Raw genomic sequence first — 14,944 nt, 5'->3', positions numbered from 1 at the left:
TTTCACTGTTGTATTCATCGCATGTGACTAATAAAATTTGATTTGAAGACAGGAGAAATACTCCAGATGTAAGACTGACCCTAACCCCCCGATACACAAACTATTGCAGCATAAATACTGGAAGCTGAGACCGGAGGGGACGGAAGACACTGTGGCCCCATCCGATGATACCCCCTGACAGGGCCAACCAGGCAGGATACAAACCCACCCACTTTGCCAAAACACATCCCCCACACCACTAGAGGGATATATTCAAACCACAAACTTACTACCCTAAGACGAGGCTATATCCCACGAAGATCTCCCCCACGGCATGAACCCAATGGGGGCGCCAACACGGACAGCAAGATCACGTCAGTGACTCAACCCACTCAAGTGACGCACCCCTCCTAATGTGCAAACATTTCTATAAACCTGCTTTCACTTTGTCATTTTGGGGTATTGTGTGTAGATTGCTGAGGAATTGTTATTTATTTAATACATTTTGGAATAAGGCTGTGAAGTAACAAAATGTGGAAAAAGTCAAGGGGTCTGAATACTTTACGAAGGCACTGCATGTGCACGGTTCTTTCTGCCTGCACCCTCCCTTCTCTCCCTTGCGATGGCTCGCCAGCTCTTTCTCTTTGCTTATGATGCGAGTGTGTGTTAAGTTTTCATTCTGTGCTTGTAGAATATCCTATTCATTGATGAAAGGCCCTGCTGTTCTGAAGTTGCAAAACATTGCAAGCCAAGAAATTGTGAGATACAGCGTTTGTTTGCCGATAGATAGGCCTAGTACATGGTTCTGACGCTGTCTGTCTGGTGGCCGACCTGCCTATACTGTACCCCTCCCCTCTCTCTCCATCCCTAGCTAGCTTGCTATGAATGATGCTGGTGTTTGTTCTTGGAAGTACGGCAACTAATCAGTCTCCTCCGTACCCAAAATACTGAATCTTAGGAGTCAATTCCTTGTGGACTCGAATCTTGACACTCAGAAATGGGAAATGTCGACTCTCCATCGTTGTTAACAGTTGGAAAAATGGCAGAGAAAGGCAAGTGACAGCAGTGAAGTCCTGTATGGCAATTCTTTGAGAAGTTAAATGAGGAAGTGTAAACTTTGCAGTAGCGACGCACCGATATTACATTTTTGGCCGATTTAGAGGCCTTTTAATCATTGTAGTACAGTTGAATAGTTAACACACATGGATGCAGAGGTCTAAGGCACTGCATCTCAGTGCAAGAGGAGTCACTACAGTCCCTGGTTTGAATCCAGGCTGTATCACATCTGGCTGTGATTAGGAGTCTCATAGGGCAGCGCACAATTGGCTCAACGTCGTCCGGGTTTGGCCAGGGTAGGCCGTCATTGTTAATAAGAATTTGTTAACTGACTTGTCCAGTTAAATAAAGGTTACACGCACACCACACTGACCAAAAAGTTATTTTGTTGGCATTTACGTATGTCCCTGTTACCAGTAAAACAATCAAAACTTATTTCTTTCAATTTACTTGCTGTGCTGTTTCATTGTTCATTTGTTTAGTCATTTCAGTCTGAACCAGGGTATCTATGGAACGCCGTTTGGGTCTTTGCGTGTCAAAAAGGATCTACTATTTGACGTGTCAAATAACACTATTTGACCAATCAGGACCTGAATATGAAAGCACATCACATAATTTAACGCGTTCATTAATTTTATACGTAGTTAATGCACATTGATTATGCTGTCACAACGGTTCATCGATAAGTATGCTAGTAAAGTTACCTCGCACACCTACAGTGCTGGTCATAAAAAAGCTAGCTAGCTCATGGATGCAAACAATGTTCTTCCCCATAAACATAGCAAATTTACACAATTTGTTATAGTAGCATAGCTCGGTGTCATCTAAAATAACCCTAATTTACAAGACAGTTATTTAATTAATGGTGGTCGGACCCATCTATGTGAAGCTAACCACAATAGTGGACTTTGCGGTTAGCCTTAAATCAAAGTATGGCATAATTCTACTATTTGTATTCATTTGCATCACTGTCAATTATATACTTTTATTTTATACCCACTATTGTGCCTAATCCTTATTGTGGCTAGCTTCACAACACATAACCCGGTCCGGTCGAGCCTCACTAGCCAGATGAAGCTAGCTGGCTGCTTATAACGTTAGCTTTGGGCAAAAGGGTTAAGTAGCTGGCTAGCTATTTATTTTCATGAACTGAAGTTAATTTTCAATAGGCGAACAAGTGGCAACCTAGCTAATACTTACTCACAAGGATTCCTAAATCATTGGTAAGAATAATGAAAATGACTGCAGTTTCTGCTGGTCATTGTTTTCAGGCTGGTTGTATTGGTGCTAGCTAGGTACCAAGCTAAACCTAGCTACCCCAGAAGTTGCGGTCAAACAAATTATGCTTTATTACTAACGCGGTATTTTAAACACATTTTTTGTGGCCGGTGTTTGCTTGTTTGTAGACTTTTGTTTTTTACAGCTTTGACAGTGCTACTGTATATTATTTGACACACAATGACCCAAACGGCATTCCATAGTATGTATGTTGACAAGCTAATAGCAGTGACTCTCTTACTGTGAAACTCCAGTAGGGCAACGTCTGAAAAATAGCGCACTTGGTAGTGTGTACCGGTGCTCGACCAGTCGGCGAAAGCAAACATCACCCACGACAGAGAACGGTTGATTGTCAATGGTAATGAATTCCATTATCTTGGCTTTAATGGATTTCGCCTTTGAGTTGTCTCGCTTAAATTTTCTTACTCTTTCAGATGACTGCTGGACTTGTTGAATGCTCACTCCACACAGCAGACATTGTGGGCTAGGTTAGGAATGCTGTGTTGCATGTGTTGCTCCAACTTTTTATGTGGTGTCATTACATGTACCACCTACATTATATAGGTATCCACGTCAGCTTTGACATCGGTTTTGCACATCTTCGTTAACCTAGACATCGGGCCGATGTTGGCATTTTTAACTAATTTCGACCGACTCCAATATGTTTGCCGATATATTGTGCACCCTACTTTGCAGCAATGGTAGTACAGGTGCAAGGCTTAAACTTTTTGAAAGGGACGCAGTGTGAGACCCAAACCGTTGCTGGCAGCAGGATTGTGAATTGAGACGTGGAATTTTCTGACCTTTTTGTATGGTTTTGATGAAAAACTGATGATTACAAAAAAAGGCGGTTTAAACGTGAATATATTTTCCATTTGTCACATCCCTAATATGTATTTGCTCCTGTGTGTCATTATTTTAAGGTGGAAGAGCTGTGTTTTCCCATAATGATGATGCCGTTTAGTTTTTTTCAAGTCGTTTTATAAAATGGGATCTTGTGGTGTGAAAATCTTTCAAAGAAAATATATATATCTTTTTTTAAACATATTTTACATTGCTTATATTACCATAAATAAAACAATGAATGTTTTATGGTGTGCGAGTGTTGCGCCTTTTCCTTTTCAATGATGTTGGCTTGTGGCATCTATTTAATCTCTTGCAGCATGTCAGTATCATCATGCATCAGCTCAGAATAGTTTATTAGATTTCATGTCACGTACACAAGTATGACAGTGACTAGGCTTTGCTATAGTGTGATGTAGTCAATTTAACTTTGTTCTAAATACCGCTGTACCTGCTAGCAACTAGTATTGAGATGTCGTCCTCCTTTAATCAGAATCATTTCATTTGATGTGCTGTAATTTCAGACATACACTCACGGTCCCTTTACCTGATTGGCTCTGTGCTGTAATTGCGTCTGATCATTCATTCCAAGGCTGATTAACTCGTGCACTCATTTACCCAGACCCCCTGTGTCTCATTCAAATACTGTCTTTAGGGAAATGGCATTCCAAAATGTTCATGTTCCAATTGAGGGCTGTCACTTCAGATTCACTGTAAGTGATTTCATCTCTGATAAGCTGAAGTTTGACTTCCTTTTATAAGATATCGTAAACTTGGCCTTAGTCAGTTATAATAATGGTGTTTTTCAGGCAGAGCTTTAACTTAGAAGACCCATCTGAAAAAAAATACTGATTTGGGGGATTTTCACAAAATGTAATGAATTGAATGGTCATTTGGAGGATGGATTGTTGACGTTTGACATTTTGTATCTAAAAGCATAATTGAGAAATAATTAATCGAAGTTGGCATATGACATTTTGGCCTTACCCAGGCCTCCTTTAAGACTCCATAATGTTTTATCTCTCTGCAATCTTACTCCATCCCATTGACCTTCTGATTTTGTCTGTATTCTAGCATCGCAACTTTATATAGAATTGGAAAACAAGACTGTGATTGGCTTTCCTCCATCTTTTTTTGTTTTTGCTAGCCCGGATAAAATTACATGCAGAACTATGTTTCATGAACGGAAGATAATCAAGCAAACATCTGCTCCTCAGTTGGCAATGGTGGTTGTGTGAAATTTGCATAAAGTAGAGCTCAACATTTTCTACTGCTCTGCTAGCAGGGTTCTCACTGCTCACCTTCCCACAATCCCCTGCACAATTCTCAGCGTGCCCTCGCTGAAAATGAATGGGGGCAGTACTTCTCTTGCTGACGCCGTATCTGGTAAAAACACGCTGTTAGACTGAAGAGGGGGTTGAGACCTTACTATATTCCACAATAACGTTTTCCTAATCATGATTTATTTCAGAATGCTCTCATCAGGGATACAAATGGTTGTCCTTCAATCTACCTTTTTTTCTATCTGAACCTCTTGAAATTATTTCTATGGCTTTCACTGCAATGAGTGCATCAGACTGGCATTAGCAACATTGTATAATGGATATAGAGAGGACTACAGTATCCTAGTCTGTGATGGCAGGAAGCATAGGCAGCTCTGTGGTGTTTCTCCACTCACTGGCAATTGGATCCACAGGGCTATAGAGTGACTCAGCGGAAGCAAAGTTATCAATCAGAATGGATATAGTGACGCGTCCTTCTCTTGTTCAGCTTTAAGCTTTTTAGTCATTTATGACCACTAGTGTGGGTGTTGGTGTGCCTGTGTTCCTAAAAGTACCTTCCGGTGCATCAGTGTGTGCTTGTGGTCCATGGTTTGATAGGAAATGAATCCACCCCCCCACCCCCCCCCCCCTAACGAATGTGGCTTGTTTTCCCGTTCTAAACTTAGCCCACTATAATCAATTCTGCCAGCCCGTGGACTGGAGTTTAAGAGTTCCTCTATTGGAAACACACTTCTGCTTGTAATCAATCGTAGGCTTGAGGGCATGCTCATATTTTCCTCTCTTTCTATTGCACATATACACATACTCTGCAGGCAGAATTCTGAGAGCAGATATTTTAAAAGCCCTCCACATCACAACACATAAATTGACATGTGTATGATGTTCATTTGAAGTGGCATCCCAAACCCCTCCCTCCACTCTCCACCACTAACAGTCTGCACCAGGCAGCCACTTTCTTTACTGTCCAATGCTGCTGCTCTCAAAGCCCTATTGATTCAAACCACTTTTTCGTTGCAGCCACTTTAGGAGAGAGCGCGAGCAGCAGAGTAGAGAGCCAGGGAGAGAGAGAATGGTTGTGTGAGAGAGGGAGAGAAAGACTGGGGAACTGGACACAGACCTTTACAGCTGGCTTTTTGCACAGAGCAGGACTCAGGGCTGCTGCTACCTCCACCACATCTAATGCTTGTCTCCTGGCAGGAATAACAGAACGGACAGACAGACGGACGCTGAACGCCAAGGATGACGAGCGCTGCCCCGGCCAGGAAGCCTTACCGCAAGGCTCCGCCTCAGCACCGCGAGACACGAAACAGCCTGCCCTTGTTTCGAGAGGACCTTAGTGGGAGCACGCCGCCTGCCCACACCGCTGGCCCCAACCTGCCTGACCCCTGCCAGGTAATTCGCATTCCAAACCATACCTCAGGTTTTCAGCGATCAAGGTTCACAGACCCCTACCTGAAATGCCCAGTTAGTCCTGAGGGCCGCAATATATTCTCCCCCTCCTGGTCTCTGCTCTCGGACAGCGAACTGGACGTCTCCAGCCTGTCTAGCCTGGAGCTTACCGTCCTGCCCCCACCCCGCATCTTCAGCCATGGAGGCATCACCGTGGGCGTCACTGCCAACCAGACAGCCAGAGATCTACAGGGGACGAGCCACTTCTTGAGCCGCAGTGAGGGCTTACTCGCTCTATCTGGAGACGAGGACCTCAGCTCAGAGGACTCCCAGCGAGGTGGCCACTCCGCCTCCATAGCCCAGTCCAGTCGTAGCATGGAGCGCTCGCTGGCCTTCAAGGACAATGCAGAGATCCTGGTGCCCAGAGGTGGTCAGCACCACCAGCAGACATCCTTCCAGAGACCGGCCCTCCCTCCTAAGGGGATCCTAAAGCAGCCCAACCAGCTGGGCGCACACTTCTCAGACCTCAGGAAGTCCAAGTCTGTTGAAATGCTGGGCCAGATCCGTGGCCGGAAACCCGAGAGCAAGTCTCTGGACAGGGAGACTGAGAGGAAGGATCTGGGCAGGACCTCTTCTATCAGACAGGTTTCCCCATCTTCTACCTCATCCAGCTCAGCGCCCTCAGAGAGAAAGATACAGTTTCTGGAAAATAAGTTGAAATTCTCCAACTTCCTGAATGATGTCACCACTAGGGTCATCTGCCCTGCCAGAATGCAGATGCTGGGTGGAAAAAAGCAAGAGGCCCCAAGACCAGCTAAGGGTAACCAGCACCAGGCACAGAATGCCCCCCAGACTCCTGAAGTGAAGAAGCGAGGAGCCGAGAGGAAATCTGAGAAGAGCCGGCCGTGGGACGAGTGGTCCTCGGCGCTGAACAGGGACAGGCCTTCCAGGAAGGACAAAGAGGGCCGGCCCAAGACCTGGCGCATCCCCCTTAGGAAGGACAGCCCCGACCAGGATGAAAAGAAGCGTAGGGCAGACCCTGTCAGGGCAGACCCCCATCGAGAGGGAGCAAGGCCCAAAATGGAGGGGCCCATCTACAGTCATGTGGGGGGTGGAGGGGACTCCAGCTCCCGACGCAGCAGTGAGACTGATTGGGAGGACAAGAGTCGGCAAGGGGAGCATCACCAGCAACAACAGCACCAGCCCTCTCAGCTGGAGACCAGGACACAGCACAAAGACACTATGAGTAGACTCACAGCTAAATACGTGCCCCAGCCTCCTCAATCTGAGAGGGAACAAGTGACAACTGTATCACAACACAGCTCTTTTTCAATTTTATCACAGATCAAGGTATGTGAGGAGAATTTCTCCTTCTTTCCCCCGTTCATTGTTGTACGCCTTCCAGAAAAATAATTGGAAGCCTTCTCAACCAATTTCTGTGTATTGTGTCGAGAGATGATTCAACCTGCGAGTTGCTTAGCTACAACTCTCGTTATATTATAAATATAAATTACATTCGCCATTAACGGAAGGTAAGTCATCTCCCTAGATGGCTTGAAAGAGCATTCAAGTGGCATTCACTAGCCAGCATTCTAGTTCAATCCAAACTGAAAAGTTTAGTCTTGTGCAGCTGTGTCATGTGAGTCTATCATTTTACTTTTAGATATCTTTATTTTATTGTACGGTATTCTGCTCTAGCTACAGTTGCAGCCAAATATATTGGCTCACTTTTCTTTAAAAAAAAGAAAAATCCCCCCAAAATTATAAAATAATTAGAAATTGAAAAGTGTCTGTTCTCATCTTGTTATTCGATTGTCAACATTGCAGAACCAATTTTATTTTTGTTAACTTAAGACAAATGGACACATTTTTGGCAACCTGGAGCTAGTACTCGGTTGCACAGCTTTTGGTCAAGATAACTGCCAACAAATGCTTCTTGGAGTCACCAATGAGCTTGCTGGACATTTCTACTGATAATTTTGCCTACTTTTCAGCAGCAAATTGCTCTAATACTTCAATGTTTGAGGGGTGCCCTCCACCAACTGCTGTTTTCAGGTCTTGCCATAGGTTATGGATGTGATTCAGATCTGGACTCTTTGCTGGCCACTCCAACAGTCCAGCATCTCTTTTTGAACCATTCCTGACTGCTTTTTGATGTGTGTTTGGGGTCATTGGCTTGGTGCAAGACCCAAAACCATCAATGGAGACCCAGTTTTTGGACACTAGGTTGAACACAGGACCCCAAAACACATGATTTGCTGATTTCATGTCTTGCACACGTTAAAGGCACCCAGTACCAGAGGCAGCAAAGCAACGCTACAGCATTGTCGTACCTCCCCCATGTTTGATTAAATTGAAAACTTAATTTAGTCGTCAGTAAATACAGCACTGATCTCTATAGTCAAATAATTTGGTCCGTAGATCATTTCCCCCGGGATTTAGGCTGGTTTAGGTGGGTTTCATGAATCAATCGGGCTTTCTTGTGTCTCCTTCCACAGTGAGGTCTTTCTATGTTAACCAACAACTAAATTAAGCATTCAAAGAAATGTACACCCTCCCTATAATCAAACATTCAAACATGAGGGAGGTTCGACAATGCTGTGGGGTTGCTTTGCTGCCTCTGGTACTGTGAGCCTTGAATGTGTGACATCATGAAATCAGCCAATTATGAAGGTGTTTGAGTGTAATGTTCAACCTTGTGTCCAAAAGCTGTCTCTGTTGAAGGTTGTGGGTCTTCCAGCAGGACAACTCCAAAGAAACATCAAAAGCACACTGGAATATTTCAATAAAAACAGTGGACTGTTCTAGATTGGCCAGAGGAGAGGCCATAACCTATGGCAAGAGCTGAAAACAGCAGTTGGAGGTTACCCCTCCAACATTGAAGAATTAGAGCAATTTGCTGCTGAAAATCTGCAAAATTGCCAGTTGAAGGGTTCAGCAAGCTCAAAAGATGGCTAAAATAAGAGTTGGTCTGCTGTTATCTTGGCCAAAGGCTGTGCAACCAAGTACTAGCTCCGGGGTGCCAAAATTTTGTCCAAGTTTACAAAAATATAATTGGTTCTGCAATGACAAAAATCGAATAACAACGTGTGGGGACCAAATGTTTTATTTAAATTATGCCTCTAACAATTATTCTTAATTATTAAAGTGCAATTATCCTACAGATATGAGACTACCATATTCTTAAATCTAATGCTGATAACTAGCCTCTTAAGTGCTGTAGATGTGCAGATGGCCCCTCTGTGTAAACGGATGGCATTTTTAGTTGGCAGAATGACAGGGGCTGTCAAATTGATTTCATAGCTCCATGAGGCGTGTACTTATTGACCTATGCAGCTAAGAGAGACACAATTTAAACTTATGCCCTGGCTGCTCATCTCTGTAAACCTTTGGCTTCAACAGAAATGTGGCTAACACTGAAAACTACTAAGGAATCTGTGCAGTGAAAAATTATTTATTATAAACATAGAACCTGTGTACAATTTATGCTACAACTTCTACCTTGAAAGCCAGTGATTGTTGACATTGTGGATTGTTGTCAGAGTGCGTCTCAGCTTTTTCCAAGGTCTGCTCACTGCCCGTCTCGCTCAATGCCTCGAGGTTGTAGATAGCCTTTTTAAAAGTAATTACCAATGTTTTCCCCCATATGACAGAGTTTGCCAGGGCAGCTGAGAATTTTATGCTTTTTTTTTTCTTGACAATGCTTTATTCTCAGGAAATTACAGCCAGTCCAGGAAAATCTCTGTTTTGTTGCAAACATATCCACAATGGCCAAATGTAATGGGATGTTTCTGTTGTTGCAGGACTCCTTATCAGATGCAGACAGGATCAAGTAAGTGGTTATTTTATCTCCTCATGCTTACTTTGATAAATATATGTTGTGTTTTCTGTGAAATGCTTCAGCCACAGGATTGAAAATACCCAAATTTGACTTAGTTTAAACAAACAGAAAAAAGTCAACTTATGCATGTCTTGGCATGGTTCTTTGGCGATGGGTTTCTGTGTCTATTTGCCTGCCTCACTTTGAGCCCAGTGTTGACACTTCTACAGTGTACTGTATAACTCTGTCTTTACTGTGTGTGAAGCTGTATCCCTGGGTGGCAAGACCTGATTGGCAGTGGGTAGATAGGCTGCTTATAGTGGACAGCCAGATTGGCACCGAGCTATGGCCACAGCCAGCCTTTCACTGGAACCCCCCAGCTGCTCTGGTCTAGACGCTTTCTGGGGAGAGGGAGCCGGGCAGGCCACATGTAGTCCTCTTTAAAACAACCGATCCCAGTCCTCTTTAAAGTGAACGCTGGGATGGGCCTCTCCAGTAGCGCAGGGGATGAAAGGCACTGTAGTAATGCCACAGGGCTAGAGGCGTTACTACAGACCCAGGTTCATTCCCGGGCTGTGTCACAACTGGCCGTGGCCGGGAGTCCAATAGGACGCTGACAATTGGCCCATCGTTGACCAGGTTAGGGCAGGGTTTGGCCGGGGAGGCTATACTTGGCTCATCGCGCCCTAGCGACTCCTTGTGGCAGGCCAGGCGACTATAGGTTGACCCTGGTTGCCAGTTGAATGGTGTTTCTTCTGACACATTGGTGCGGACTGGCTGCCGGGTTAAGCTGGCGGGTGTTAAGGGTCATTTTTTTTGGAGGACGCATGACTCCCCCCTTCCCCTCTCCTGAGCCCGTTGGGGAGTTGCAGCGATGAGACACGATCGAAATTTGGGGAGAAAAAGGGGGTAAAAATAAGCTAAATAATTATTATTTGTGTTCACACTGCCCTTGCCTTTATAAGAGGACTCAACTGTTTTGCCAGTTCACTTCATCTATTTTGTGGTCTGAGTCCTCTTTGCATTCACATTGCTATGTTTAGAGAGGAACCATGATCTTTTTCCAACATTCACTCAATGTACTGTGGGTTTTTACGAAGTGTTATGGAACAGCGAAATATACCTACTTCAAGTGCATTCGGAAAGTGTTCAGACCCCTTGACTTTTTATTTTATGTTACAGCCTTATTCTAAAATTGATTAAATATGTAGTTTTCCTCATCAATCTAAACACAATACCCCATAATGACAAAGCGAAAACAGGTCTTCAGAAATGTTTGCAAATGTATTAAAAATAAAAACCGATAGCTTATTTACTTAAGTTTTCAGACCCTTTGCTATGAGACTCGAAATTGAGCTCCGGTGCATCCTGTTCCCATTGATCATCCTTGAGATGTTTCTACAACTTGATTGGAGTCCACCTGTGGTAAATTCAATTGATTGGACATGATTTGGAAAGGCACACATCTGTCTATATAAGGTCATGCAGTTTGACGGTGCATATCAGAGCAAAAACCAAGCCATAAGATCAAAGGAATTGTCCATAGAGCTCAGAGACAGGATTGTGTCAAAAGCACATACCTGGGGGAAAGGTACCAAAACATTTCTGCAGCATTGAAGGTCCCCAAGAACACAGTGGTCTCCATCATTCTCAAATAGAAGTTTGGAACCAACAAGATTCTTCTTAGAGCATGCCGCCTGACCAAACTGAGCACTTGGGGGAGACCAAGAACCCTGACAGAGCTCCAGAGTTCCTCTGTGGAGATGGGAGAACCTTCCAGAAGGACAGCCATCTCTGCAGCACTCTAATAATCAGGCCTTTATGGTAGAGTGGACAGACGGAAGCCACTCCTTAGTAAAAGGCACATGACAGCCTGCTTGGAGTTTGAAAAAAGGCACCTTAATGACTGACCATGAGAAACGAGATTATTTGGTCTGATGGAACCAAGATTGAACTCTTTGGCCTGAATGCCAAGCATCAAATCTGAAGGAAACCTGGCACCATTTCTATGGTGAATCATGATGGTGGCAGCATAATGCTGTGGGGATGTTTTTCAGCGGCAGGGACTGGGAGACATAACAGGATTGAGGGAAAGATGAACGGAGCAATGTACAGAGAGATCCTTGATGGAAACCTGCCCCAGAGTGCTCAGGACCTCAGACTTGGGCAAAGGTTCACCTTCCTACAGGACAACGACCCTAAGCACACAGCCAAGACAACACAGGAGTGGCCTCGGGACAATTCTCAATGTCCTTGAGTGGCCCAGCCAGAGCCCGGACTTGAACACGATTTTAACATCTCTGGAGAGACCTATTTTTTTTTAGAACTATTTTTCTACATTATAGGATAATAGTGAAGACATCAAAACTATGAAATAACACTAATAGAATCATGTAGTAGTTCCAACCGCTGTCTTTGTTAGACGCAGAGTAGGTGAATGGATGGTCTCTGCATGTGTGGTTCCCACCGTGAAGCATGGAGGAGGTGGTTTGGAAGTGCTTTGCTGGTGACACTGATTTATTTAGAATTCAAGACACACTTAACCAACATGGCTACCACAGCTTTCTGCAGTGATAGTCCCACTAAGCGCAAACCAGATGGGATTTCATTTGTTTTTCAACAGGACAATGACCCAAAACACACATCCAGGCTGTGTGTTTGACCAAGAATGAGAGTGATGTGGTGCTGCGTCAGATGACCTGGCCTCCACAATCACCCAACCTAAACCCAGGTGAGATGGTTGGAATTAGTTGGACCGCAGATTGAAGGAAAAGCAGCCAACAAGTGCTAAAAAGCATTCCAGGTTAAGCTGGTTGAGAGAATGCCAAGAGTGTGCAAAGCTGTCATCAAGGCAAAGGGTGGCAACTTTAAAGCATCTCAAATAGAACATATATTTTGATGTAACACTTTTTTGGGTACTACATGATTCCATATGTGTTATTTCATAGTTTTGATGTCTTCACTATTATTCTACAATGTAGAAAATAAAGGAAAACCCATAGGTAGGTGTGTCTAAACTTTACTGATTCTATAAACCTGTTTTTCCTTTGTCATTATGGGGCATTGTGTCTAGATTGATGAGGAAATACAAATGTAATCCATTTTAGAATAAGGCTGTAATGCAACAAAATATGGAAAAAGTCCAGGGATCTGAATACTTTCCAAATGCACTGTACATTTTAATAGCAAATATTGCATTTAGTTAAAAGGTGAGACATAATATTTGCAATCAGAAAATACTATTAAAATAGTAAATATTATTGGTAACAGAATAAATAGCATAAGAATAACCACTGATTTAAATAATGCTGTAATTGAAAATTGTACACCCATTGTAGGCCCCTTTTAAGAGCAAGAAATGATTTTGTACCCAATGTTGTGATTCTCACCAAATATGTTGGTTTCTTCTCACACTATTTAAACTCCACAATCAAATAAACAGTTTATGAAGCTCTTAGCCTATAGATCACATATCCCAAACAAATACTCTGAACTAAACTCAAACATTTTTACTGTCTGTACATCCTTGAAGATCTCTAATCAATATCCAAAAACAGCACAAGTTCTTTTCTCCGAACCTGGGGTGTAATCATTGGCCAAACAACAGTGAACTAAAACAAGAGTTTCTATTGGACAAATTCAGGTAGGTTTCTCCCCGTTCTGTCTGCTTCCGTTTAAGAAATGCTTTGCAACAGAATTTGCATAATGAATACGACCCTACATATCATCTTCTCTCTTTTGTGGCACCAATGTGAAGGGTTATGGCAGGGGAAATGACGTTGCAGTAATCTAGTGTGTATGCGGGAATAATGACAAGGGAACCTGCAGATCTTTGTGTTCACATTGCCTAAAAAATAGGGAACCGGACCATGGAATTCAAGTGAAACGAACTCTCGAGATGGGTCTCAGTTCGGTTTGCTTCGTGGGCTCTTTTGAAGGGTCGGAGTTCCTTTGGAGTCTTCACGCTGCACCAAAAAATAAGCAAATCGCACTTAGTTCACAAAAATTAGCTGAAAGTGACCAAGTGTGAATACACCCTCAGACACCCAGCCTCTGCGTCAGTAGCACTGAGACGGAGGGGAGGGAGGGTTCATAGAGATGTGGGAAATCCCATCTGGTGCGATGATGACTAGGCCCTGCGGTGTGTTCAAATGGGCACTGCACAGGTGGGCGAACGGAAGAGGAGCAGGTTGCTGTTAGCACCAACATCTGTCAACCACACAACCCTCCTCCCACCCCAGACTGGGCTCAGAGTGAATCTGTGTGATCAGTGCCATCTCCCTACCGGACCTCCCTGAGAGCCTCGGCAGTCCTGGCTGTGAAAGCACACACCTGCTGCTGCCACACAGCTAATGATGAGTCAAAGCAGAGACCGACCACTAGTTCTAGTTACAGATGGCACTCTCACCTCCATCAGTCCTCCTGTCCTCCTCCGCTCCACTTCCTCTCCCACAGGAATCCCTATACTCAGCTAATTACTACTAAATCTATCAAGTGTGTGTGTCACAGTGCCTGTGTTTTTGAAGTTTCATCTTATCCTCTCACAGTGAAGTCTAGCGCAGTCTCTGTCTCTGTGGTACGCTACAAGTGAAGTGCCCTTTGGTGTCAGTGAACAAGCTGTGACGTGCGCGCTAGGGTAAATGTTATCAGGCCACTATCCACATGTATGGGCATCAGACTGCAATGCATAATGAATTTCCGCTGACGTAGCGGCTGTTGGATCCTCCCTCCCTCTCTCTTCCCTGTGGTGGGAAATGCTGGTAAGCTACTTTGTGGCACACAGGCAACATAATCGATTGGCCTAGATGCCCCATGTGCTCGTGTGGGATGTTGAATAATTCTGTGGGAGATGACCTGTGTCTGACTGAATACAACCGGACCTGAGCTGAGTGCTGCTGTTAATGAGTACCGCCCAGTTGCCCACTCTTGCCCTGGAATTCCTCAAGGCACCAAGCCTCTACAGAGGCTAGAGCATGTTCTGTCTCCCCAGTAGTAGAGCGGTTTTGTCATGGCTGAATCTTGGCTGTTGGTCTACTGCATATGCTGCAGAGGACTGTGAGGAGCAAATTTCCCAACATGTGTTTCTCAGATGAATGGGATTACCGACACGTCGATTGACGGACAGATCTTCCTCCTCTCTCTCTCCCTCCTTCCACCACACCCCTCTGAATGGGGAACATGTCAGAAAAAGTCCAGCTCGGCCAGGAATAGTTTCCCATTCTCCGCTGGAACCTCGCTGTGCCTCAAGAGTTTTAAACTGCCTCTCAACCAGCCATGCTCAACCATGCTTATTTTA

General features: G+C 44.2%; 1 protein-coding gene across 2 annotated transcripts in view; it reads left to right on the top strand.

Moving 5' to 3' along the window:
* The window catches only part of LOC124038182 (tight junction-associated protein 1-like), a 124,521-nt gene that overhangs the window by 69,521 nt on the left and 40,056 nt on the right, over window positions 1-14,944 (top strand). Inside the window, exons 4-5 of one of the 2 annotated variants that reach the window (XM_046353721.1) lie at window positions 5,646-5,831; window positions 9,632-9,660. In XM_046353721.1, coding sequence (XP_046209677.1) covers window positions 5,679-5,831; window positions 9,632-9,660 — 182 coding nt within the window. In that variant the 5' untranslated portion in view covers window positions 5,646-5,678. Of the gene's footprint in view, window positions 1-5,636; window positions 5,832-9,631; window positions 9,661-14,944 lie in introns of both variants that reach the window. The other variant, XM_046353720.1, reaches the window with a different exon arrangement.

This window comes from Oncorhynchus gorbuscha, linkage group LG06 (genome assembly GCF_021184085.1).
Source record: "Oncorhynchus gorbuscha isolate QuinsamMale2020 ecotype Even-year linkage group LG06, OgorEven_v1.0, whole genome shotgun sequence".
NCBI classification, from domain to species: domain Eukaryota; kingdom Metazoa; phylum Chordata; class Actinopteri; order Salmoniformes; family Salmonidae; genus Oncorhynchus; species Oncorhynchus gorbuscha.
Note: the sequence above shows the minus strand (reverse complement) of the source record. Positions and strands in the feature narration are given on the sequence as shown.